Genomic DNA, 27887 nt, shown 5'->3' on the forward strand with positions numbered 1-27887 from the left:
TCCGTGTTGTTATCGATTCGGTCCGTGTTGTTATCGGTTCGGTCCAGCCGGTTTTACTGGTTTGGTTTAAGAATTGACATCCTAAACCATGCCAGACAAAATTATGTAGCTCCTAAGAACTAAATCTAATAAAGAACACATAAAAGCCTAAATTGGGATAAACTTCTCTCTAAGTTTCTCTAGACATTAATCTAGATTGAGTGAAAAAGAACCTCAAAATGATCTAACAAGTTCCCTACATCCATGCAATCCAAAATCCACTTTGAACTAGGGAGAGGAACCAAATACTTCACATTGCTCCACTAAGAAAAGGTAAAATTTGAAGGTTTTGAGAAGATACAGTAGTTCTAAAGTTGAGCCCAAGAAGCCATAGGAATCAGCAAAAGAATAAAAAATAAAAACCCAAAACCCAACACATTCCCCCCCCCCCCTCACCTAAAATTCCCTTTCAAACATTCCTTACAAACACAGTAAAAATAACCCCCCCCCCTCTGAAGACATTAACAAATCATGAAATCAATATGGTCTTGCAGGCTTAAACACAGAAAAACTGGTGATTTGGTCTGGGTTTTGTTTTCTGGTAAAAAAGAGATGAAATTATTAAAAGAAAAGAGAAAAAAGAACCAAAGAAAGAGAAACAAACTCTTCTTACGTTCCCTTTATCTTTTTTCTCTTTAACTGCTTTTTGTCATAGAAGACCAAAATGGGAGGGAAGAGACCAAAATGGGAGGAGGGTACAGCTAGGGGGTCTTTAGAATTTAGATAACCTTAACTTTTCTGACCGCGGGCAGGACTAGTTCAGATGAAGGAGGAGGGACGGGCAACTAGGTGGGCAGTTTTTTGTTGTTGTGTGACTAATATATCCATTGCCAGTGTTGGCATGGCCTTGGATTTGAGGTAAAAAGCCTCGAGACCGAGCTTCGCTGCACTTTATTCTCTTCAAATTCGATACTTTGCTGTACCAAGAACGAGGTTTCAAGGAGAGAAGAGCTCTTCCTCCTCTCTCTTAGTTTCTCTCTCTTTATGTCAGCTACATTGTCTTGATCCACCTCAAGAAATCAGAATCTTCCTTCCAACTTCCACGCGTTACAGTGTTGTCTCTCTCTGTTCTTTTAGTTTTGAATTTGGGACCTTCTCTTCTCCTTTCTATGCTTTTCTTGGTTCTCTTCAGTGAGTGAAGTGAGTTTGGATAGCACCCATTTGTTGTATCTTTTGCTGTTTTGATCTTTCTTGTGAATCAGTTAATTTGTTTGAATGAGAAAACTAGGAATCCAGAGAAACAGAGAGCTGAGTTCTTCCGTTTGATCCTTAATTATCTTTTGGAGACAACCTATAAATAGGGGTTCTTTTCCTCTAATTATTGAGCTTTCGCTTTTAGTTCTTTTGAGTTTTCTTTCATTTTCTTAGTCTTTCCGTGCATCCATTTAGTCTGTCACGTCCCCTGTTTGACTGGTACTATCAGGTTCTACAGTTGCTTGTAGAGCTATTTTTTCATTTATTGTGGGCGTACTCCCCAAGCACCTTCAGACCCATTTCTTTTCATGTCTTCCTTTTCTGCTCTTGTCTTCCGGAGATCGGAGATGTGAGCTCTGAGGATGCACACCGGTGGACTAATTTCTGGGTCCATTGAAAACAGAACCAAGAACACTGAAGTAACAGAAATAACAGAAGAAAGAAGCATATAATATTTCTAAGCAGAGCTGAGCTGTATGAAGAATTATTGAAACAATGAGAGATGGAAACTCAAAGAAAAGCAAGGTATTAAGAAAATGCTACCAGTATCTCTAGTTCTTTACTCTGTACTCTTCTCCTGCTACTGCTTTTTTAAGTTTTTCAAGACTTCTGATTCTTCCAATTCTTTTTTACTTCCATTGAAGCTCTCATGGTCCAAGACTCTGGTTAGGAAATGGTTCAATATCAAGAGTAAAGCTGAAGACTTTCACGCTGATGATATTGTTTATGGAGGTGGGTCCTTGATTCTATTTTGTTATTATTTTTTCTTCCCAAAAATCTGAATCTCATTCACCTTCAGGATCTTTCCTGAGTTTGGTTCTGTTGATCTTTGGGAATTACTGTTTCTCCTGATGGAATAAAGTTAGGGTTTTGGGCTGGGAATCTTGGCCTCAATACCAGGATGAAAAATTAGTTTTTTTCTCTGCAAGAAAGTTCCCAGCTTGATACCTTTCTAATTTCTTCAGGACTATTTAAAACTTGACCTTCTCCCTCACTGGATTTCTCCTCCAGTCTTCACTGATGGGTTCTCTATTTCTCTTCTTCCCAACATTCAAAAATTTCATTTTTCTTGTTTGCTCTGTTTGCAAATGAGGGATGGATGCATGAACAGTAACCAAACACAGATTTTACGATTTTTACGGTTCTCCTTTTTCAGGTGGTGATGAAGAACCGAGGAGCAGTTTCTCAGAGAGGGAGGCATACACGATCAAGAAAAGCAAAACAGGTTCAGTAATCAGTATTGCAGTATGTAGCTTTGGACCAGACTGAGAAAATTAGGAAACAAATAATGAAATGTGTATATATTTTCCCTATAATTATTTCAATATCTCTTTCCCTCCCGTTGGATGCACAGAGAGATTGAACAAGAACTGTGATCGGGTTCATCGGGGAAAAATTGATCTTGATGTTGCTCAGGTTACAGATGTGCAGAACTATAGGTATGTCCTTGCTCATATAAAGTTTCTTTATTTGATATATTTCTGCCTGAGTTGTTTTTTTATAGTTTTTCTATTTCATTGGGGGAGTAGGATTTTTGTAGCTACATGGAATGTGGGTGGAAAATCACCACCTGGTCACTTGAATCTCGAAGATTGGCTTCACACCTCACCTCCTGCAGATATTTACGTTCTTGGGTATGTCCTCTTATCAATTTCATTTTTCTTTCCAATTTTCTTCTCTTTTGTAGCTATGCAACTACAAGAAGATTAATGGAAGCTGTTTTAATTCCATTCTCCAGATTTCAAGAAATTGTTCCCCTGAATGCTGGGAACGTTTTGGGAGCAGAAGACAATGGCCCTGCCAGGAAGTGGCTGGCTCTCATACGAAAGACTCTTAACAATCTCCCTGGCACAAGTAGCAGTGCCGGTTGCTACACACCTTCCCCGATTCCTGATCCAATTGTAGAACTAGATGCAGATTTTGAAGGCTCAACAAGGCAGAAGGCCTCATCTTTCTTCCACCGTCGGTCATTCCAGTCCTTGAGTCGTAGCATGAGAATGGACAATGACATGTCAACCCCGCTACCTCGGCTGGATCGACGATTCAGTGTTTGTGATAGGGTTATTTTTGGTCACAGGCCGAGTGATTATGATCCCAATTTCAGATGGGGTTCATCTGATGATGAGAATGCGCCTACGGATTCCCCAGGTACCATGTTCTCACCAATGTCGTATGGTGGTTCCACATCCATGGAGGATAGGGAGAGACCATCTGGTTACTCAAGGTACTGCCTCGTTGCCAGTAAGCAAATGGTTGGGATATTTCTCACGATATGGGTGAGGAGCGACCTGAGGGATGATGTACGCAACATGAAAGTTTCTTGTGTGGGCAGGGGATTGATGGGTTATCTTGGAAACAAGGTACATTGTTTACATGAATCAGATTACTACTTTTTCTTGATTTTGAATCTATTTGGTGAGATTTCTGGAATACCAAGAAGTGATTTCGTAGAAGTAAGCAAAGAGGGAATTTTATTTTTGGTTTTTTCCAGGGCTCAATTTCGATCAGCATGTCTGTACACCAAACAAGCTTCTGCTTCATCTGTAGTCATTTAACCTCTGGACAGAAGGAAGGTGATGAGCTCAGGAGGAACTCCGATGTCATGGAGATCCTCAGGAAGACAAGGTTTCCACGTGTACATGGAGTAGGGGATGAGAAATCCCCTGAAACAATCTTTGATCACGAGTAAGACTAATCTTCTAATCCATTAGGCCATTACGCAGACTCATTTTTCTCTAAATTGATGTAATCCTCTCTATTTTCCCCCTTTTTTCTGCAAATCATCAGGGTATCTAAAAACATTTTTAGTGATTGCTCAGAAAGGGATAATTAAAAATTAAACTTGAATATTCTAATTGATTCTTCTCTTGTCCAGTCGAATTATATGGCTTGGGGATTTGAATTACCGAATTGCTCTATCTTATCGCTCTGCAAAGGCGCTTGTGGAGATGCAGAACTGGAGGGCGTTATTAGAAAATGATCAGGTCTCTATTCTTTTCTTTATATGTTCTCAGCATTCTTTGAAAATAGATTATAGAACAACTTGTCAATCTGAACATTTGACAAATTTCTTAGCAGCTTCGGATAGAGCAGAGACGAGGTCATGTATTTGAGGGATGGAATGAGGGAAAGATATATTTTCCACCCACCTACAAATATTCAACCAATTCAGATAGATATGCAGGGGATGACATGCACCCAAAAGAGAAGCGTCGAACACCTGCATGGTAAAATCTAGACTTTCTAAGTAGTAAGGAATTTATGCAAAAACAATGCATCATGCAGAAAACTTAAAACTTGAGTGTTACTCAGGAACTAATTTAGCTTTTTCTTTTTCGCATGTGAAGGTGTGATCGCATCTTGTGGTATGGAAGGGGCCTCCATCAATTATCATATGTTCGTGGAGAGTCTAGATTCTCAGATCATAGACCGGTTTATAGCATTTTCTCAGCTGAAGTCAAGTCCATTAACCGTTGCCGTATTAAGAAAAGCATGAGTTGTTCTAGTTCCAGAATTGAGGTAGAAGAGCTGTTACCACACTCACATGGATATACTGAACTTAGTTTCTTTTGACTGCTACAGGGGACAAATAAAGATCCACATTCAAGTATGCTCTCTCTCTCTCTCTCTCTCTCTCTGTGCAGCTATTATTTATTTTATTTTCATTCAATTTACCTCTTTTATTGATTCCTAGGAAATCATGGAGTTCTCTACTTTGAGAATAGACTGATTTGTGCTTCGGGACGCTTCCATTTTATGGATTCAGAGATTCTTCGAAGAATTGAAGGCTCTAATTATCGTTTTTTTCTTCTCAAGGTAAAGAACAGAGACATGGAAATATTCCAACTGAAGTCTTGATTTATTGTGAGGGTTTCTCCCCATAATTTGAGTGTTTATTATGTGGTATGACCAGGCTTTCAGAAAATCATTGGATCCAGCTAATGAATTCTCATCAATCTTTGAATCTCAAACATGGAATGCCTCATCCAGGTAATCAATGAATCTTCTACCTTTATTCAGTTTGATTTTTTCTTTTACAGTGTTTCTTGGTTTGGGCAATGAGAACTTGGTAATTAAAGTAGCAAACAAGTGACCTGACCACATCATGGTGGCTCTTGGGCTAAACAATGTGGACCACACTACTAGTGTTTGAATCCTTGAACTGCATCTATTTTGGCATCTCATTTGGTACCAAATTGTCTCTCTTTTGGCGACCTATAAACATGCATCACTTCTCTAATAGAATTTGACAATTTGTACTCTGCTATATTATCTGAAAGTGCTGGTGCAAATTACATCCTCTTTTCGTGAAAGTTAAGTTCAATGGGTATCCTTCCTGCTTGTTCTTATTCTAATTCTTATTCTCATCTGTTACTTTGGTCCCCCTTGCAGGCAGTGGCAAAGAAACCTTCTTTGTAGCGAAGGATGTCACAGATGTTTCTGTCCCCCACAAGACAGAAAAGGTTGGTCATTTTCATTGTTTCCTTTTCAGATTATAGGTTTATATGTCCATTGTAATTGTATTCATCGACTATTTGATCTTTGACCTCAGGTATTTTTGTAATAGTCACAGAGTCTTCTGTTTTCTCTCTGCAGATATACTTTTTTGTAGTTTTTCTGGTATTCAGCCCAGTGCACAAGGCAGTTTACATTGTTTTTGTCAGAAAGAATCTACTTTGCAAAAATTCTTGGATGGTTATAGTTGCTTTTGGAATTTGGATCTCCAAGATAAGGACAACCAAGTGGGTTTTGAGTTCTTATCAGGTAAGGGTGTTAATTGAATCACTTGTGCTTAAAATTTATGTTTTAAAGTTCTTAAAAGTAAAGAACAATCTAATGTGAAAAGGGTATTTGTTTTGGTGGGTTTTGTTGCAGGACAGAGACAAACTTGATTGCCCAAGTGAAATAGTGAAAGGAGGATTATTTGATTTTTTTATGTGTATATTTTTGTTTTAATCTTTTGAGGAGAGGTTGAAATTATTCTTTTTGTAAGGAAGAAAGAAAGGAAGTTGATATTTCGGCGGAAAGCAGATGAAACTGGAAGAGGGTTGATCAAAATAATCATTTTGGGAGGAGTTTGGCCCGGGGGTTCGTTTTTAGTCAGTTTTAATTATTATTTTCATATCTAGAGAGAGAAAGAGATAGAGAGAGAGGACAGGAGTGCGGAGATGTGACAGAAAACATTCATGGACTCATCATGGTAGTTTAGAGATGTAATATAAGAAAGAAATGAAAAGAAAGAGAAGAGGAAAAAAAGAATGTTGATGGTTGGCTCTAGCGCTTCTGCTTCTGCTGTTAATGACTTTACTGAAAAAGGCTGTTTTGTTGATTACACAGTTCACACATGTACTGAAAGAGTATGGTTTAACCCTTTTTTTTTTATTATTATTTGAATGTGAAAGTTTAAAGTTAAAACAGTCTCAAGGAATCAGGGGGCATGAGGGGAAAAAGCAGTGTAATGTAGCAGAGTAAACATTACAGAGTTACAGGGCATGGCAGCAGGGGATGATAGTGAAGAAATGCTAAATCACTTTCAATTGAGAGAGAGAGAGAGAGAGAGAGAGAGAGAGAGAGAGAAGAAAAAAGAAATAAAAGAAGGAAGGGACGACTGTTGTTGAGATTACCAATGCCTATGTCTCTGTGTGTTGGGTGGGTTGGGGGGTGTGGGGTGGCTTAAGAGTCAAAGTGGTGGGCTTGACTGCGACTCAGGGAGGGATATGGGTTTAAATGGAAGAAGCCATGGATGGATGGATGGAAGGGGTGGCTACTGGCTAGAATTTTGCATCGCTTTCACCATTTAATTTGTCTTGTAATTATTAAAACTAGGACCACTGAGAGTTCTGGGACCAGTAGATAATGTGGAAAAGGAATATGGATTGAACAAGAGATATGACCCAAAAATCAAACTGTAAGGAATCGCCAAATGCTTTTGCTTTTTGGGTTTTACCCAAAAAAAAGAAAAAAATTAGTATCAGGTATCGGTGGGTTGTGTCGGTATCGTATCACATGTTGTGGGTTGTATCGGTTGTATCAGAGGTTTTGACCTTATAGTATTCATACAATATCAATGGACAGTATCAATATCGGTGTTGATGATACCGAATACAACTGGGAACTAGGGAAGATAATAATAGATCGATTATTCTATGCACTGAGTGTGGCGGTGCAATGAACATCGGATGGCTAAGAGCTTCTGGGCATGCCCCCTGAAGTACTCTCGATCATCTGATGCTCACCACACAACCGCACGCTCACGGGAGAGGATGTTTTTGCCAACATGAAGAAGTAGACTATTGATTCTCATTGGAATTCAATATATGGACTCGATGAATAATGAAATCTCAACTGCTCTCAAAACTGTAATTAACTTATGATACTTATGATTCACAGAGGTGGCTACCTATATCTACTAGTCTCTCTCTCTCTCTCTCTCTCTCTCTTTGATCTAGTTTGATTTGATTCCATTATGGATCGCTCAGATCATTTGGGAATCTGTTTCTAAAATTCGGATTGGACTGTTCAGTCTGAGTCAGATGAGATTAGTATGGATCTTGATCAATCCTAATACACATGTAAGGCCTAAGGGTAAAAATGTAATGAAAAACTGATAGTCCGATACGGCTCGATCTAAATCAACCCAGATTGATGTATCGACCTTACATGATCCTGAGACCGATCCATTGTTTTAGAATCTTGGTTGGGAATGGATCAGCCAGATTTCAACCAAACCCTAGAAACCCAATGTGGATTGGGATCAGATTGGCTGGTTCGATTTCAAATTTCAAAACATTGTTTTAAGTAGTCTACTCTAGCCAAGGCGACCCATCTCATTGTCCCACATGAAATGATGATGTGGTAATTCTAATGAACAACTAGTCAATGTCTTGAATTAGTCATGTCGTAGATTTCAAAGTTTGAATTAATCAAATATTTCTTGCCATGTGTATCGTAACATTCATAGATTGCATTTAGTATGCATTTCAAGAAATCTTACCAAACACAATCTTAATTTCAAAATGTCCATTATGCAATTCCAAATGCTTTCGAAGTATAGATCTTTATAGTTTATTCTTTTTAAATATGATTTAGAGTTGAGATATTTAAGGGGTGGTGTGCCCAGGAGGCCAAGACCCATAAACTGTTGATTTTGAAAAGATAAAATGATAAATATTCAATCTAGAAGTTTAAGTCCATGGGTGAAAGACTAAGGCTGTGTTGATATGATTTCCTGAAATGCATTCCAAGAATGCTTACTAAACACAACATTAGAGTATTTCAACCACTCTTGTGTACTCTCGCATAGTCTTATTCGTTTGAGTTGAATTTTATATGTGACATTGAGACTATGGTATCTACTATCCACAAAATTTAGGTCCCATTAGTTATGTCGCATTGTCTTAATTTTCAAAGCTTTACTTTGTGACTTGATAAAATTTGTTCGAGTTGAATTATATGTGACATTGGGACCACGGTGTCTATTATCCACAAAATTTAGGTACCATTAACAATGTTGCATAACAAATATTTGAATTGCCTATCAAACATGGTCCATTTTGATTAAGATTTGCCTTAGAAGGCAATGTTGATTGATGGTGGGTTGAGGTCTAAATGTGACATAGATGGTCGGCATCCTCCCATAAGTAAAGGGGTACAACATACAGTTGTCTTTCCAAACTTCTAAGGATAGACGTTTGATAAATTATTAAGATAATAGTAGTTTTATTTTAATGATAAATATTTCCTCACCAAGAAATTTTATTTTGTTTATTATATACATTTGATAATAAATAATTAATAATAATTATTATTAAGATTAATTTCTTGAAGCATTATTTATTTTTTCATTAAATATAAATATTTATTACTTTGTAAAATACATGCCACATATTCATTATTGTTTAATACATTATCTCTTTTAACATAAAAATAAATAAAATAAATATCAATATGCCTTGGGTAGGGTACCCATTAGGCCAAGAGGACCGTTACCTTTAAATTTATGGTCAAATGAATTGCCAACTGTCAGATATTAACTGAAACACTTGGCAATAACAAATCCGTACTACTGCCAGATACCTTTACCTTATTGGGGGTACCTTATTTTGTGTACAAAGCAGTATAGGGCACTCGTATTCCTTGTGCCATGAGGAAGGGGAGCCCAAGACAAAGATGGACAGATGGATCGACGTGACCTTTGCACTTATTTCTTACTTTCTTGCTTGCATGGGGAAGCGAAAATTCCCATGCTCGTAGTCCTCTCTCTCTCTCTCTCTCTCTCTCTCTCTCTCTCTCTCATTCATGATTCCTTCTTACCAACATCTTTTTCAGAACCTCTAATATTCTCCTTTCTTTGATTCCCCTTAATTTGCTTAAATAAACTTATAATTAAATAGAACTTTCCCTAATGATTCTAGAGCCACCCTCCACCGACCAGTCTTTTGATGATTACTCAATCTTACAGTTATTCCTTTATGATCTTATTCTCAATTTTGTGGATAAATTGTGAATTATGATTGTTTTAGATGATTATCTGTGCCATTTGATTAGGGTTGGGCTTCTTCTTTTTATGTCCAAACGTTAAAAGTCATCTAATGAACAATCAAGGGATTATAATTACTAAGAACAGTTCTTACTTTCTATCTTTGGGAGGTGGAGGGGAAAAGAAGGAGGGGGGGGGGGACCATTGGATTTCGGCACAATATCCTAGCAATGGTAGATATGATCAGAAACTTATGATGATGAGTTTATACTTTTAATGTTATATTATATGCCAACAGAACTACTTAATTAGATTGCAAATAATTGCATATTAGGCATGGATTTTCAATTCTCTATCTTTTCCCTGCCTCCCTCCAAGAGAGATTTTATCAATCTCTTTATAGGAAAATAATTAGTTTGGTTAGGGTTTAAAAGAATGGAATTGGGATTCATGGATCGGTTAGAAGTCAACTTATCACAATCTCCTATCAGTTGTATGGAGGTTGATTCCACATTAGTTAGGAAATGAATTTGACGTGGGCTAATATGATCTTGGGTTGCCTCACTTTGTAAGTTGGTTTATAGGGCTGAGTTCTCCCAAGACTTATATATCATATCAGCGGTACTAGAGCAGTCGATTCTCAGTCCCAATCTTTGCATGGAAAGGGTGATCTAGAACCATAATGAAAGTCATAAAAAAAGAGCACTAGTCGAAAATTTGAATTCGATCCCATTTAGGGATATCCGTATTCGATCAAAGGGTATTCAGATCCAAATCTGAAGTATTTAAAAAATAATTATTCAATTCGATTAGATAATCAATTAATGATTTTGAGGGTTCTTGAAGTTTAGACAGGTTTTAGAGAATGAGGAAAATAGCTAAGACAAGATAGAAAGATGTTTAAAAGCAAATTGTACTCATTGGGGGAGAAAGGTCCGGATTACACAAGCGAGAGAGTAATCCAAATCCAATCACATTTGATCCGTATTCAATCTATATACATCTCTATCTACTGCAAGACGAAAACTTGAAATAAGATGAAACCCCTTAAGAAGGACTACCTAATCCGGAGTGGCTTGATGAATGAAACAAATATTAAAAGGTTCCATTGTTGTAAACTATAAGGCAAGAACAAAGATTGTACGATGTTATAGGTGAACTTTAAGGGGCATACTTATGATACCTAATTCTGATAAAACCTAAAGGTCTAATCAGTTTTTAACTCTAATTGTCATTTCCCATCTAAATTATTCTATCTTTGGGAGTATTACTCATTCTCTTATGAGGCTTTTTTAGGGTTTATTTATGAAGGATAAGTAAACAAAGGAGGTAAAGAATCCAAGTGGGGCATCACCTTGGTTTCCGTTTTGTCAAGCAAAGCCATCCACTTTTGAGGAACAAAACACTAATATAAAACAAAGAAAAGCAGCTCGATTTCCCATATAGAAATTCAAGATTTTCAAACCAAACACACTCAGAAAATATTTGACCATAGTCAGCTCTTCCCTGTTCCCACTGTTCAATGTTCAGTACTGTTCACCACTCACCTAAAAGAAAACATGGGTGGCTAAGCTAATTATTAGCTAGCTTCAATTCAACACATTCACATTGAAATTTATTAGCAAAAGAACTGAATTTTGATTCATTCTTGCACCATTTTTGATTTAGAGAGAGAGAGATCTCCTCCTGCAATTGCTTTGACCGATAATTTTCAGTGTTATTAAATGTAGCTTTAGTGGCTGGGCCAGTCAAATCCAGCCTATATACATACACACACAAGGGTATATGATATATACAATGAGATCTTAGACGTGTTAAGGAATCAAATCAATTTTGTAAACTACAGAGTTGAATCACTTGGGTTCTGTGTAGGAAACTAAAATCTAAAATGATGCAAGGAAGGAATGAAAATCGTAAACACATAATCACATAATAGGAATGAAAAATTACATGATTCAGCAAGAATGAATATGTCAATGGTGAAAAGAGATTTGTGTCAAAAGAAGAATAGCGTGACAATTTATCCTCATGCCTCTCAGATTGATGATTATAGAGAAAGAACATTCCCTATAAATTTATAACGATATCCTACATGAATAATTCATTTTAAAAAAAAAACCCATAAATGCGAGGGATGGAATACAAGACACCGTAACCCAACATTCATCCCCCACTCTTTGGGATTTCTTTGGAACAACATTTTTTTTTTGGTAGAGAGAGAGATAAACAAGAACATTTCTTATTTATGTTCTCAGTACAATGTGACTAATCGGTTAAAACCATGCATCCCTGTCAAACATAAGTAAACCATTTAGAAAACAGGAAAGGACTACCAGTGGTTCAGGGAATTGCACAAGGGTTTGTGAGGAGGAAGAAGAAGGTGAAGAATTCACTCACAACCCTCTCTCTCTCTTAATTTTCTTTCTTTGATTGAAGCACCTAGTCACTTCTGCTATAAGTGATTTAATTCACTTATAAGAGCAAACTGCACTTGTCTAGGCTTAAGAGGAATAAAAGATGAGAGAATGTATGAAAAGTAAAAGATTGTTCTTCCCATTTGTGACAAAACCAGGATTTTTTAATGAAGGAATTCAATGGACGCAGCTTTATAAATCTGTCTTCACACTTTCAGTTAAGATCTAGTTTCTGAATTCTCTTGTCATCAATGGTCACTTCATCTCTTAACTTAAAAGGCTTTTAACTGATATTTTTCTGACTTCAGTAAAGAACTTCAAAGAAATAATATGATTTTTTGGTTTGCTATAAATTCTTAAATTTTTCCTTTTATGTTGGGGGCTAATGTAGGAAGTACTGGTTTTACTTGTTATGAATAGTCGGGTAAAAAAATCTTGCCAAGGAACCATACAAAGAGAAGAGGGAGTACTGAGGAACTTCAGGCTTTAGTACTACTAGATCTGAGTGGAGTTGATGGAACTTGAAAAGATTAATAAAGATGGAAGGGTGAAGGGTTTTCTTCTTCTTTCTTGTTGCATATTCTGAAAAGAATGATAAAACATGACGTAATTTTCTGTTCATCTGCTGCGTTTTACAAAAGTCATGTCATGCATTCAAATTAGGATTGTGAATCTGCATGGATTTAAAATCGATTCCCCAAACCCTAATTTGGAATCAATCATGTGTTAGGGTATAATGTTTTGAATTCCATATGTGATAATAGTGGGCTGCTTTTAGAGGGTTATAGGTTTCGTTATATATTTGTATTGAAGGGGTAGAAACGTAATCCTAAAACGATGTAGAAGATAATGAAAAACAAGAATAAATAATGCATACAAATTTACGAGGTCCGGTAAGATTTCCTACATCCTCGGTGAGATAAGATCCTACTACACTATCAATGGTGAATAGGGTTACAACGCTCGTTCTCACACCTTTTAGTATTTCTTGCAATACAGGAAGAAAAAAAAAAACACTCTACAAATATATAGGTAAAAACCCTAATTCAAAAAGTATAAAACTGCCCTTAAATAAAAAATTCGAACGAGGGTTGAGCCCCCTACACCCCCACAATGCAGGGAGGTAGGACAATGCAAGGGCGCTTCCTACCCCCCCTTGCAACCCCACGGCCAGCTAACAGGATAGCGGGACTGTCGTCCTACCTCTTGAGGCGTCTGCATCAGTACTCCCTGGATTAAATTGTGACGGAATACAAGACATCGTACACTAACAAAAGGTTCTTTTAGTAAATTTTTTGTATAGGGTTTTGCTATATATTTTGTAATGAGGGTTTTCTAGTGTGATCAATTTGAGAGATGTGAGGACGAGTACTGTAATCATATTCTCCATTGATAATGAAGCAAGATCTTATCTCACAGTGGACGTAGGTAATCTATTCGAAACATGTATATTTGTTTATTTTTTTATAATTTTTTTCCACATCATTTTAGGGTTGCGTGTCTACATCATGAATACACATTGATCTTTATTTCTAGTTGTTAATTCTACTTAATTAATAAAACAACTGAAAATCAAATCGACTGATTCGATATTGATCTGGTTTAGGCCCTGGTTTTCAATAAATTTGTTTTTATTGACAATTGGCTTTACGCATTTGTAAAACTTTCCCTCACAAAACTAGAAATAAATAAAGAAAAAGGAGTTATTGGTCATACACATAATAGCCTTCATAGTCAACAAAATGGAGGATGTAATTCCAGGAAAGATGAGGAAATTGTGACAAATATGAGATTTTGACAAAAAAAGAGTCCATGGGCCCTGGCCCAAAACCCCCAATAATCAGAAGATCACCGCAAGAAGAGTCAGGCCCAAATGATCATTATTCGGGATGAGTTGCCATGCATTCCTAAGAAAGACTAGAGAGGGAAAAACTAGCTCCTCTAGTACCCTAGAAGGCGAAATATTAAAGACTAGGGAGAAAGAAGTCAGGAAGGTTGCGGATTGGGATTCTCTCTAGCGACTTTCCCTCCAATTTCCCATCAATAAAATACATGCATGTCTAGGCTGCATACCTCCAGGTGTTGAGTTGTGTGCATGTGTTTGGTTGGAAGGAAGTTGAAGGGAGAGTCGTTGGTGATGATCTAGATCTAGAGGAGGCAGTGTAGCTTCAGTGCCCAAACACATAAGGGGTAAAATGATAATTTTGCCCCTCATGAAAGGTGAAAATTCTATCTCTATTGATGCCTTTATTGGCATAGGGACTACATTGCCTTATAGGAAATCCTCTCCCGTAAGTTTATTTATGGTCCTTTCTTCAATATTAAATTCTATCTATGGTTAAGGATACCAGAATTGATCTTAATTGATATCAATTCGATATTAATTCAGAAAGGAATACCATTGGTTTTCATTTAAAAAATAAATTTGTATTTATTTACCTTTTAATCATTCATCTGTGTTAATCCATCGATATGATCAACCAAGAATCAAGATCGTTGTTAGTTTATACTGATTCAATCCAATCCAACCGATTCATACCGATCCAAAACTTGAGTCTATCACCATAAATGATATAAAAATGTTGCAGCTGGTTTATGTAGGATAGTATGTCTTTGTGTGAACTGTGAATTTTCAGTACCAATGAAAGAAAAATCTTTGACGTGTTAGCTAGAGAGAGAGAGAGAGAGAGAGAGAGAGAGAGCTAGAGAGAGTGTGTAAATGGGGTTTTGAAACTGAAGTTGTAATAGCTATATGCGATAGCGTCACGCAATAAAACTACCCCAAAACCATTCACGGGTCAAAACTATTATTTCTAGGCTAATCACTGTGACCGTATCTCTGTGAACCTTCCCAACGATCGTCCTTTCATTGCAGAGAGCAGCTCAGCAGTGGCACACAGCTGCAAAGTGCAGAGAGGGTAGTTAATGGATAATATTACATAGTGCTTACGCACACGAGCTTGGAATGTCTGGGCAATAACCACTTATTCGTATGACACGTCATTTTAATTAAGGCTGTGTTTGGTGGCAAGAGGAGAGAAGGGAAGAAAAGAAAAAAATATATATATATATATACATTTTGTATTTTTTTTCTTGGGTTAAGAATTTTTCTTTACCCTTGAAAAGATTTTCTTTTTTAAATTCAAAATTATTCTTGAAAATTATGAAATTTTATTTTGTTCCCCCAAATTTTTTTTTACCAAAAACACAAGAAAACATGAGAAAATATAAAAACATAGTAAGATAAAAAATAATGATTACATAATGATTTCTTACGTGTTTATCTTTCTCTTTTAAAATTCAAATTTTTAGAATTTTTTCTTTTCTTTTATTCTCTTGGTAATCAAACATACATACTCTTTTTATTTTCTCACTATTTTTTCTTTCTTTTTTTTCTCTTTTCTTTTCTTTTCTTTTCTAGATTTTTTTTTTCTTTTCTTCTCTTGGCTACCAAACATAGCCTAAGTGAGAGAGAGAGAGAGAGAGAGTTTTTTTTTTTTTTTTTTGGAGAGTGAGGTTTTGTTAAATCCAAATCACGGCCTGAAAAATTCAACTTTGACCTACCCTAGGGACTTGGCCAGATTGATTTTGAACTGGTCTGACCATAAGCAAGGAAAAGAGAGATGCAAGATTGGATCCCAAGAAAAAAGGACCAGGCTAGACCAGGTCACACTCACCCGACTAAGAGACAATGTGATGATTAAATTCATAATGCTAAATACTTTTAACCCCTATTGTTTTCAACGCTCCAAGCCTACATGCACTACCCCTGTACGTAAAAAGACCATCTCTAACATCAACAACCCTCTAACGACTCATCTAAGAGTTGGGAGGACTTGGACACTATCTCCAATCCGGATCTCCCTACTTTGCTTCAATTCTTTTGCTGCTTCTTACTTCCAATCTTATCCAAACTTCTTACCTGGGATTGGACTTTGGAGCATGGATTTAGTTCTTAGTATCAATCTCTATCGATCCGATCTAGATTGGCATCATAGAGGATTGGTAGCTATCGCTCACTTTTTCCCCTTGCTTTTCAGAAAAATATTTTTTTTTACTGTTTTACCCCTAAAACGATACGAGTAATCGATTCGAATCAGTTAAGAATCAAAGATCGATCTTAGCTAATACCAATACAATATGACTAATATAATTGATACAATACCGATACTTGATACCATGCTTTGGAGTATTCAATACTGATGACTATCTATGAGAGTTCACTTCACTTTAACTTTTACTACCCACCATCTTGTCTCTTGATACTCGAAGCTCTCTCCTCTTCCTCAAAAACTAGTACTATGGCATTTCACGTTTTGCTTAATGGGTTGTTCAGGGCCTCAGGGCCTCAGGGCTTAAGCACTATCATATGGGCTGATGGGGTTGGGCCCATGATATGAAAAACCCCAACATCAATCCCACTCCCTACTGATATATCAAACCCAGAAGGTTTGAAAAAGTGCATGTAGTAAAGTTAGGATTGGATGAAAGAGTAATCCCCGCACCATTGTCTTTGGTCCCGTATTTTTAGGTATTGGTATAGGATTGGCTGTATCGTATTGATATTGATTGAGATCAAGATCGAGATCGATATTGATTAATCAATCTGATCAGGTATCAATATTAAAATAGGGATAAACTCATAAAAAAAATCTATTTTTATGAAAAGGACAAAGGTGACCTATCCAATCCAATCCAAATCAATATAAGATCATGATATCGATACCTAAATCCTTGGTCCCATCTAATTGAAATAGGGTGGATGTTTTTTATCGTATACTACAGGAGGTGTGAGTTTATGATGACATAGGAATTCAATCATAAGGTCATAAGGCCAAATCATCAGTGATGAAGGGATTCTTATTTTTCTATGAGTGAAAGAAAACTTTCATCACAAATTTATAAAACATTTACGAAATTAACTCAAACAAATTTCAAATAATATGAGAAACTATTTGGGTTGGAAATGAGAATTAGAAAATGGGAAGTTTTTTATTATTATTATTATGATTATTTTCTTCAGCCATACTTAAAGATCAGCAAATGTATATTAATAAAAAAATAAATAGGAGAATACAAGAGAACTCTTCAAGTTCTTACTCCACCTTCGACATGGCCATCAGTAGAGAAAATAACTCAAAGCAAAAGAAAATAATTACAAAAATCGGAACCTTGTTCTTTGAAGAGAGTCCCAATCTAGATCAGAGACTATAAAATTAGGAACACTATCGCAGATTGATGAAGTATGAGTAGTAGAGACATGTTTCGCTAACTTGTCAGTAACTATGTTTGTTTCTCTATAGCAATGAGATATCACCCGAAAGATGTTGTCCAACTTTTGAAAAATAGCCATGATTGCTGAAAACACCATGGAAGTATGTTTAGCCATACTTCTCTAACAACACGTTAAATATAAGAAGCGCAGCCTTTCTAATATCTATTGGGAACAAAAAATTACATCCAACGAGGATCAATCCCTTGTTTTTAAGGCTGCCACTTCAATTCTTTGCTTCCTCCTACTTCCAGTCTTGTCCAAATTTCTTACTATTACTACATTGTCACTTCCATTCATTCATTCACTCACTATTAATTCACCATTCCTTCTCCTATGGATGATTTTTTTTCTGATTGTTTCATCCTCTTAATTAATTTTCCTTCGCTAGCATTTCCTCCAAGTCCTCGGCAAAGTTTTAAAACTAAGGACCAGTCTCAATCGGTATTCATAAAGATTCGATTGATATCCATTAAGATCAGATGTATTTACTTTTGTTAATTTTTTTTTTTTTTTACTATTTTCGACCATTTTACTCTTATATCTTTCCAGTGAGTCGGAATGATTGTATCCAACCAATTCTTACCGATTCATTCCGATTTTTAAAACTATGACACAATATATATATATATATATATATATATGCAAGATTTAGATGGAAATGTCAAAAACAAAGAAAGGCAGCTCGATTTCCCATATAGAAATTCAAGATTTTCAAACCAAACACACCCAGAAAATATTTGACCATAGTCAGCTCTTCCATGTTCCCACTGCTGTTCACTTTTCAGTAGTGTTCACCATTCACCTAAAAGCAAACATGGGTGGCTAAGAGTCCATTTGGTATCGTTTCTATTCCAGAAACTCCGTTTCGTATTAAAAAAGAAAATTTCAGTTTCTGTGTCAAAACACCATTTTTAAACGATTTAAAGTTGTTTGGTGAATCTGTTTCTAGAACAGTTTCAGAACAAAAAAATGACAGTTTTGCTGTTTGGTAATGCTTGTTTCAGAAACAAAATTTTTTTTTTCTCTTTTCTTTTCTTTTAAGTCAATAATTACAGAAATAACATTAAAATACTATAAACATATAAATCCTTTGGGACAATAAAATATTACATACCAACTAAAAAAAACATGGTTTCAAAAGGATAAATAAAATACAGTATTAACAATGCCTTGTACAAGTTAATTATTACATAATTCCCCAAATTTTCACTTTTTGTCCAAGTCTAAAGACTTGAATGCATGGAGGATGTCTTTCATTTTATTTGTTTGGTCCTTTAATCCTTTAAGTGTCCCTTCCAGATATCCTTTCATGTACTTGTTTGAAGTGGACAATGGTGTGGATGATGTTGATGTTGAGCTTGAGCTTTCTGAACATAATGTATGTTGTATGGTAGAGATATGTGTTCATCTTTCAACCATATAAACATACCACATCCACGGTTATCAGTCTATATCAAATAATAAATGTGATTAGGGTCGTTGAAATTTGACATCGAATTAAAAAAAAAAATTTTAAATTATCTATAGGTATAGATCAATTGCAGAAATAAATTACCCCAATTGAATTTGGGCAACATAAAAATAATGTCATTTGTTTGGACCTTTCGTCGCAGTTCGTACTTTGCATTGACCTTTACCACATCTACATAGATGTAGTTGGTCCACTCACATGAAAAAATTACATGAATCTTGACACTTGAAAATTTTTCTTCCAATATTTTTACCCGACTTGGTTGTATATTTATCACAACTCTTTTCGCAAATTTTATAATTTGCTCTTATGAGTGGGGGCATAGAAGAAGTCATCTGTAACAGTAATTTAAATATCAAAGAATTTAATATAACATCCAAATATATGACATTCATAATAATATATCAACTTGTACCATATACATAAATGTAACATAAAACAAGTACTACATCACTTGAAATATCAATTTAGGTTTTCAATTTTGTCAAAATAGTTATCGATTTTAGTTTTCAACTAGTTTTGGCATCCTTTGTTGCCTAGCCATTGCATTTGTAATTCTTAGCCTAGTGACATTCATCTCTTTTGTCCGATTTCGTTGACTCATTGTGTTGTACAATGATCAACGAAATCTTCATGTGGTGAATTCAAGTCATCTTCTGCAACTTTTAAATCATCACTCATCCCTAAGAATTCAGCATCAGCAATATGATCTTCTTGAATATAGTTGTGTAGCCCACAACATGCTAGTACGATTGATGGCTGAGCTTTTACTGGGAACTGGTGCATTAGCCTTAAAATTTGAAATTTGTTCTTCAATACCCCAAATGTACTTTCAATGACATTCTGAAGTGATGAATGTCTATAATTGAACAACTCTTTTGCTGTTCTTGGGGATCTTCTACACCCTTTGTAGTTTGGTAGATGGTATCTCTCACCCCTAAATTGTGTCAAAAATCCAGATTGGCCAGCATACCCAAAGTCGACAACATAATACTTTCCTACAGACAAAAAATAATATATGTTATTACGTATACACTCAAATGAAAATCCAATATACTAGTATAAAGTTAATACCTGGAGGTGGATGTGAAAAACTCAATCGATGGTCACTTCTTGCCTGTTCAAGTACTTGACAATCATTTGCACTACCTTCCCATCCCGCATATACATATGTGAATCGCATGTCAAATGAACATGTAAACATCACATTTTGAGTTGTGATCCCCTTCCGATTCCTATATCGAGTTTGATTCTCTCTTGGAACTACCACATGGATGTGAGTACCATCTATGGTGCCAATACAATGCTATGACATATAGTGACAATTAAATGGTCACTACATATAAGAATATAAATATTCGTATATTTAATTACAAACATGTATCATATTAACATATTTACTTTGAAAAAATGGTACTATTTTGAGTTCTGTGCAATCTCTATCGGTATCATATTGACGTTTGGCGGTCTGATTTTCTCCTTAGCCAGGCGTTCCATTGCAATCAAGACAACATTGAATGTTCGACTAACTGTTTCTTCTGAGTGGTTGAAATGATTTTGGGTGTCCCTATTACTTGAATCCTTCCCAACAATCCATAAGAACATTTCAAGCTGTTCATCCACTCGGATGTTGGTCGTGTCTTTCAACCACCCCCTATGTCTAACATAATCACATAGGTTGAGGAAGACATGACGTTCCATCCTAAACTCTTCATAGCATCTATTGGTATGCCTATTTAATTCCTCATGTATCATGACAACACCTAAAAATACACTATCCCTATATGGTTCTTGAATATATACAGCCTCACTCAGTAATTCCATTCTCATGTGAATGATCGTATCTTCTTCATCACTAGAAGTTTTACATACTGCATTTGACATAACTACAATAAATTAACAACTACTTCTCAATTTGAAACAAATAACTGTAAAACATAACAATCTGACACATCGTCTCAACCCAAAACACACGTTCAACATTACACACATCAATAATAGAAAAAAAACACAAGTAGCCATCGTCGAAAGTATTGTCCTAAATCCAAAATTATCAAAAGTAGCATTCAAACACAACCTCAACAACTCAAAGGCATCTAAAAGCTAAGTCCTCTTAACAGGCTCTGCACAGACAAACAACTCCCTCCAACTAGGATCAGCACACATACGACTAGTGGCCTTCAAGTATGTCTCTTTTGACATATCCGGTATAGATGATAATACCGCCTCACATGCACTCACACTGAAATCTTGAGGACGAGATGCAACTTTCCCACCACGAACAAGAGACGTAACGGAAGTACTGGATGCTTTCTCAATTTTAATGGATAAATACTTCTCATACAAGTCCTTGATGTGGCTATCTCCCTTATTGGCACTCTTTTTTTTTCGTCCCATGGGTGTCCTATCAAGATTTTGCTTTGTGGTGGTCTGAATTAAAGAAGGAGTATCCTCATGGAAGGGGTCAGTCATGCCTAAATGCACCGGAGTACTAGGGGATTCAAAAACTTGCTCACTATCAACAGTATTAATAGCTTCGATGTCATCAAAATCTTGAGCGCTGTCAACCCCTAAGTTACCTCTAGCATATGCATCCCCAAATGCCATGCTCAAATCTGGCCAGTTGTCGACTATTTCTTGTATTCCAACCAACCTGGACTTGCCTGCATAAGCAGTCATTGTATCACTCAGATGTACTACTCATTACAATATAATTTTGAAATAATTCAACTAGCTAGTGAGATCTATTATAACTGTATTGCCCTATCCCGTATAGACTCATCATCAAATATGACTGATTTTGTCATTGAGTTCCACCCAAATCCAGTTGTGTCAAGTAGTCTCTTGAATTGTTGGTACTCGTGTTTCAACTTATTTATCTTGTTGCGTAATTATTCTCTCCCAATTGTACGATTTAAAGCTTACTGAAATTGCTTTGTAATGTCCTCCCATCCAATTTTGTTAAATGAATTACCTGATTTGTGATCATTTTTTACAGCTTCTTTCATTGTCTCAATGAAAACAATGGTCTCAAGTTCTGATGACTTAACGACAGGGATACTACTTCCAGACATAATAGCTAAACATTATAAGTTAGTGTAAAAAGTTAGCATACTGGGACAAAAAAAGACTGAATACTAAAAAAAGAAATAACAAAGCTCATCTTCTGAATATGATACAAACATTTGTAAGTAAAACTTACATGCATGAAGACTAACAATTTCTTATACTAAGGAAACAAAAAGTAATATAAGCAACATAAGACCAAGCAAAGTAACAAAGAAACCCAAGTAACAATGTCTTATTACAATTATCAAATAAAAATTACCAAAGAAATCTGGAAATCAGATTTGGAATCATACCCAAGCAAAGTAACAAAACTCCAATAAAATCAGATTTGGGGAGAGATAATGGAAAGACCAATAAAATCAAGCAAAGTAACAAATAAATCAAGCATAGGAAAATAACAAAGAAATCAAGCATAGCAAAGTAACAAAGAAATCAAGCTATCCAAATTATTAGTAAGTGCTAATGTGTTTATTATAATAAGCTGTTTGAAGTAGTTTATTTTGTTATTATTTCCAATTTGTGAAAACTTAGGACCACGGTGAGTACTTTCATATTTAAGTAAATGCGAGATTTTGTTTGCAGTAGTCCTTGTTTTCTTGGTCAGATACTTAGGGACAAGCTAATCAACCATGAAAAACTAATTCAACCATCAATAGAAGAGAGAGAGAACCATGAGGAAGAAAACAAGTACCACAATATACATGTAGATAATAAATATATGAGAGGGAGAAAGAACAACCCAATAGACAGAGAGAACCTTGAGGAAGAAAACAAGCACCACAAGACCATTCAAGATTCTCGTTCATTGTAAGAAAGTGGTTGTTAGCTGTATTCTCAATGAAATGATAATGCAAATGAGTGAAAGAGATGAAAAAATTTATTCTCCCGCTATTTCCAATCAAAATCAGGTTAGTTTCTACATTTTCCTTATCCTACGGACACAAATTTCTTCAATCTTTAGATCTAATTGTTTATTTGGTTCTCTATTCTGTTAGGTAGTTTATTGCTTCAGTTCATCTTGGTTTTCTATTCTGAAGTTCTACTTTCAGTTCTAGATTCATTGTTGCTTTCAGATCTGAGATATCCCATCGATTTACATTCTCCTACTGAATGTCAACTTCTCAAAATTCAGGTTTTCTGCAATTGATTTCATGAATCTGTTTTCAGTTAATATGTAAGGCTCCATATCAATAGATTTTTATTAATCAGATTATCATACCTCAGATTTGAATTGTATCTAACTATTGTGGTCTACCTATCAGTCTCAGCCAAGAATCTGGGCCTCTGGCCACATCAAAATTAGCATTATTGAGTTATTTAATTTCTATGTTTGCTTATTTTGTTCCTAACATCCTGCTATTCTGTCCTTTCTCATGGTTTCTTCATCCTAAACCCTATGGTCCCTTAGAAACCCCATTACCAATATATGCAACAGTGTCGGACATATATATATATATATATAGAGAGAGAGAGAGAGAGAGAGAGAGAAAGAGTGAGGAACCCTGTTGATGTATCAGGTCAAAAGTAGCTCTCACTTCTCAGATGCAACCTTTCACAAACTTGTAATACGAAGTACAGGGAGAAGTTACAGGAATTGACTCAAACAAATAAAGAAACAAAAACAACTACAACAAAGTGATAAATAAAGCCTAGGAGGATGTGGTTCAGAAAAGAGTGATTACATTCAATTCTAGAGTTGCCCAATTAACAGGGATTTGTTTGCAAGTCAGCAACTGAAACACTTCAAAATTGGAGCCCACATATTTTCTCAAGGGAAGTTGTCAATGGACCAGCAATTGAATAAAAATGAAAGGATTACATTAGATAGAGGATGCAAAGATAAAAAATGAAGAACCACAGCATTCTGCTCGTTACGTTAGATATATTAGGCAATTGGCATCTAAAATGCAAATCATCTTTAATGGAACCCAAAGAGTACTAGCGTAATGTAAGGTTATTGAAAGATCAATAACCCCCAATTATGTTCCCCAAAGCTCCGATAAAACCAAGCAAAGTAACAAAGAAATCTTGAAATCAGATTTGGAACCATACCCAAAATAGGGCTAGAGTGAAAATCAATTAGGGAATAATATGACCCAAAGTAACCATTAAGAACCGTCGAACTCATGAAAAGACCATGAAAAGACCAATGCAAAGTAGCAAAACAATGTATAATTCAATTTAGGCGGAGTCAGTATTTCAGTAGAAAAGCTCATTTGATTGACAAACTTCAGCATAGGAAAAATTCACAAGACCATAGACCCATTGAAAAATTACATAAACTTTATCTAACAGATATCAGATTTGGGCGAAGGAGTTAATAGAGAACATTTACCTGATTCTCAGGTGAAGAAGCCGACGAACTGGGCAAAGGAGTGAACCGTGCTCTGTGTGCCAATAAAAAAAAACACACATCAGTGAACCGTGCTCTATGTGCACAAAGATCTCCCTCTCCACCCTCTATCAGGTCTCTCTCTCTCTCTCTCTCTCTCTCTCTCTCTCTCTCTCTCTCTCTCTCTCTCTCTCTCTCTCTCTCTCAAACTTGTTTTAGGGTTTCACAGGGCAGAGAAAAATGTAGCGATTTACCTGCTATGTGATTATAGAAGAAGAAGAAAGGGAAGAGGTTCAGAAGAGAAGAACAAGAAATAGAAGAGATGAAGATGTTACCTCTCTCTATGACCTATTTGAAGCGATTTACCTGATCTGCGATTGGGGGAATATTTGAGGGTTACGAAGAAATTTCTCCTCAAAACGTTGAAGCTCGAAGATTTGAACTCCAGAATCGATGCCTATCTCTGGGATATGGAATCAGTCATAATCGCTCGAAAAATCCCCTAAATCCCTTCCTGCTTGCTCTGTGATTACAATAGATGAAGAGGAACGAGAAGCGGTTAGAACAGAAGAAGAAGAAAAGAGAAGAAGATGAAGGAGAAGAATGACAAAAGTCGAAAGTTACCTGCAGTTGATTTCACAAGGGGACGAGCTCCTCTTCTCTCCACTCTCTATGCGCAGACTCCACTGGAGATAGCAACTATCAGGAACGATAGTTCCAAATTCTATTAAATTGAAACGAAACACCCCTGACGGAACACCTCTTGGGTGTTTTGTCAAATCGGAGAAATTTCGTTTTTTTTTTTCTCACTTTCCGTTTCAAAAAACAGAAATGACACACACATACCAAACGCAGGATTCTGTTTTTTCGTTCTATTAGAAAGAAAAAACGACAGAAACTTTTTTTTAAACGAAACCAAACAGGCCCTAAGCTAATTATTAGATAGCTTCAATTCAATGCATTCACATTGAAATTTATTAGCAAAAAAACTGAATTTTGATTCATTCTTGCACCATTTTTGACTTAGAGAGAGAGAGAGAGAGAGAGAGAGAGAGATCCTCCTGCAATTCCTTTGACCCATAATTTTCAGTGTTATTAGATGTAGCTTTAATGGCTGGGCCAGTCAAATCCAGCCTCTATATATATACACACACACACACAAGGGTATATGATATATACAAAGACATCTTAGACTTGCCAAGGAATCAAACCAACTTTGTAGGCTATACAGTTGAATCAATTGGGTTTCAAGTAGGAAACTAAAATCTAAAATGATGCAAGGAAAGAATGAAAATCGTAAACATAAAATCACACAATGTGCATAAAGAATTAATGATTCGGCAAAAATGAATATGTAAACAGTGAAATGAGATTTGTTTCACTATCAACATCGAATAGAGTGACAATAGTTCATCCTCATTCCTCTCAAATTGATGATTATAGTAAGAGAACATTCACTACAAATTTATAATGATATCCTACATGAATAATTTTGAATAAAAAATTATCCATGAATGCAAGCGATGGAATACAAGACACCATAACCCAACATTCAGTCCCCCACTCTTTGGAATAACATTTTTTATAGTAAAGAGAGAAAGATAAACAAGACCATTTCTTATCTATGTTCTCAGTACAATGTGGCTGATCAGGTCAAAACCATGCATCCCTGTCAAACATAAGTAACCATTTGGAAAACAGGAAAGGACTACCAGTGGTTCAGGGAATTGCACAAGGGTTTGTGAGGAGGAGGAAGAAGAAGGTGGAGAAGTCACCCACACACACCTCTCTCTCTCTCTCTCTCTCTCTCTCTCTCTCTCTTAATTTTCTTCCTTTGATTGAAGCACCTAATCACTTCTGAGCAAACTGTACTTGTCTAGGCTTAAGAGGAATAAAAGATGATAGAATGTATGAAAAGTAAAAGATTGTTCTTCCCATTTGTGACAAAACCAAGTTTTTAATGTACGAATTCAATGGACACAGCTTTATAAATCTGTCATCACATTTTCAGTTAAGGTCTAGTTTCTGAATTCTCTTGTCATCAACAGTCACTTCATCTATCTTAACTTAAAGACTTTTAAGTGATGTTTTTCTTACTTCAGTAAAGAACTTCAAAAAAAATAATAATAATAAGGGAAAAAAAAAGAATGTTAGCGAGATGTAATGGAATTAGGAATGCTAGCAAATATGGATCGTATGATTAGAGTAATTGAATCGTTGCCCTTCATTCCTCACCTGCTCCTCATTTGTGAACCTACACAAGCACACCACCACACAATCCACAAAATCAAATCCACCACTTTCACCGCCACCAACACCAGCATCGGCGGTTTCTTCCTCCCAATGCTCAGAGTAAGAGAAGACCCTGTTTCAGGCGAGCTGCTCGGCCAATACAATTAGCCTAGCCAAGCCGGAGCCCACAAGACCGAAATGGCCATTGCCGACGACTAAATCCACCATATTCAATCTCGACCTGCCTCTACTGTATATGCAAAGATGTCAAAAACTGAATTGTCTACCTAGAAAATTCACCTAGTGGGTTTCATCTAACGAAGATGTAAGTAAGCAATTACAACTGGGAACTTTCTCACATCAAAATTTCATACCAACTCAAAAGGAGCCCTAGTTGTTGGCTGAGTTTGAAGGCGGGACTCAGCATAGGAACAGAAGCAAAAGGCATAAGGCTTGTAAAATACCCAAAATTTTAAACAAAAGAGCATAAGAACTTGAGCAACGGAGATCCAAAAGGTCGCTTATTTGTAAAGCAAATGATTTCCGTGGAACTCAAAACGGTTTGAATCACCCATCTTTGTTACACTTAGGAAATGGTTTCATGGGGGTATGTTTTAACTGAATCAAAGCTTCATAAGCAGAGTCAAGGATTATATGAAGACATAGTTGAGATCAGACATATTTAAACAATACAATGAGCATTTAACTTATCTTCCCAATTTGGTCAGCTGTGTTATTTGAAGCATAGTTTGGTCCAACATGCAGAAGAGTTGCACTCATCTGATTCAGTTCATTTTTCCATATCGAGTTTTAGGAGAAGGAAAACGGTCCAATAAATAAGAAATCGTTTGGGAGACTTTCCAAGGGTCTTGGATTTGTTGCCGGAAAGCTGATGGTTTTGAAAAGTACTGCTCCGGCGACCGTGTTGCCAAATTTTTCAGGCTAGAGAAATGGAAGGGAGGCGGAGTCAGAGTCAAAGACGGAGAGGAAGGGGAAAGGTAGAAGAAGAAGAGGAAAAAAGACAGTGGAACGACGGTATTGATAGCGGTTTTGTAGGACAACGATTATAAACGATTGAGATCTTTCACTTTTCATCTGACGGTCACTAAACCGCTAGCATTCCTAATTCCATTATATCTCACTAGCATTCCTACCCTCTCCTTAATAATAAATATGATCTTTGGTTTGCTATAAAATTCTTAAATTTTTCCTTTTATGTTGGGGGCTGGGGAGGAAGTACTGGATTTACTTGTTATGAATATTTGGCTAAAAAATTCTTGCCAAGGAACTACAAAGAGAAGAGGGATTACTGAGGAACTTCAGAGTGGAGTTGATGGAACTTGAAAGATTAATAAAGATGGAAGGGTGAAGGGTTTTCTTCT

The 27887-nt window shown here is 36.2% G+C and overlaps 1 protein-coding gene and 1 long non-coding RNA gene across 3 annotated transcripts; one reads left to right on the forward strand and one right to left on the reverse strand.

Annotated features, from left to right (window-relative positions):
- Positions 1–904: 904 nt before the first annotated feature.
- On the forward strand, positions 905–6570 carry LOC122090883 (type IV inositol polyphosphate 5-phosphatase 7-like). 2 transcript variants are annotated; one of them, XM_042660622.1, is made up of 15 exons: positions 905–1758; positions 1878–1965; positions 2390–2458; positions 2588–2672; positions 2763–2867; positions 2972–3593; positions 3725–3918; positions 4109–4217; positions 4312–4460; positions 4581–4840; positions 4928–5049; positions 5147–5223; positions 5626–5696; positions 5830–5997; positions 6109–6570. In XM_042660622.1, the coding sequence occupies exons 1-10, from the start codon at positions 1729–1731 to the stop codon at positions 4804–4806; spliced, it is 1677 nt and encodes a 558-aa protein (XP_042516556.1). In that variant the 5' UTR covers positions 905–1728; the 3' UTR covers positions 4807–4840; positions 4928–5049; positions 5147–5223; positions 5626–5696; positions 5830–5997; positions 6109–6570. The 2 variants fall into 2 exon arrangements, with proteins under 2 accessions (XP_042516556.1, XP_042516557.1); XM_042660623.1 differs by having other exon boundaries at positions 6114–6570.
- Positions 6571–24126: 17556 nt separating this feature from the next.
- LOC122091366 lies at positions 24127–25011 on the reverse strand. The gene is made up of 3 exons (XR_006143921.1): positions 24898–25011; positions 24640–24796; positions 24127–24328 (listed from the first exon to the last, which is right to left on the reverse strand). It is a non-coding gene; the product is annotated as an uncharacterized LOC122091366 (long non-coding RNA).
- Between the last annotated feature and the right edge of the window lie 2876 nt (positions 25012–27887).

This window comes from Macadamia integrifolia, chromosome 10 (assembly GCF_013358625.1).
Source record: "Macadamia integrifolia cultivar HAES 741 chromosome 10, SCU_Mint_v3, whole genome shotgun sequence".
Lineage (NCBI taxonomy): Eukaryota > Viridiplantae > Streptophyta > Magnoliopsida > Proteales > Proteaceae > Macadamia > Macadamia integrifolia.

Excerpts from the sequence above, each read along its gene's own strand:
- LOC122090883 (XM_042660622.1), top strand. The coding sequence starts at position 1,729 with ATGAGAGATGGAAACTCAAAGAAAAGCAAG. Across the intron at positions 1,966-2,389 it reads TGATGATATTGTTTATGGAG|GTGGTGATGAAGAACCGAGG; the intron begins GTGGGTCCTTGA and ends CTCCTTTTTCAG. Across the intron at positions 3,594-3,724 it reads TGGGTTATCTTGGAAACAAG|GGCTCAATTTCGATCAGCAT; the intron begins GTACATTGTTTA and ends GGTTTTTTCCAG.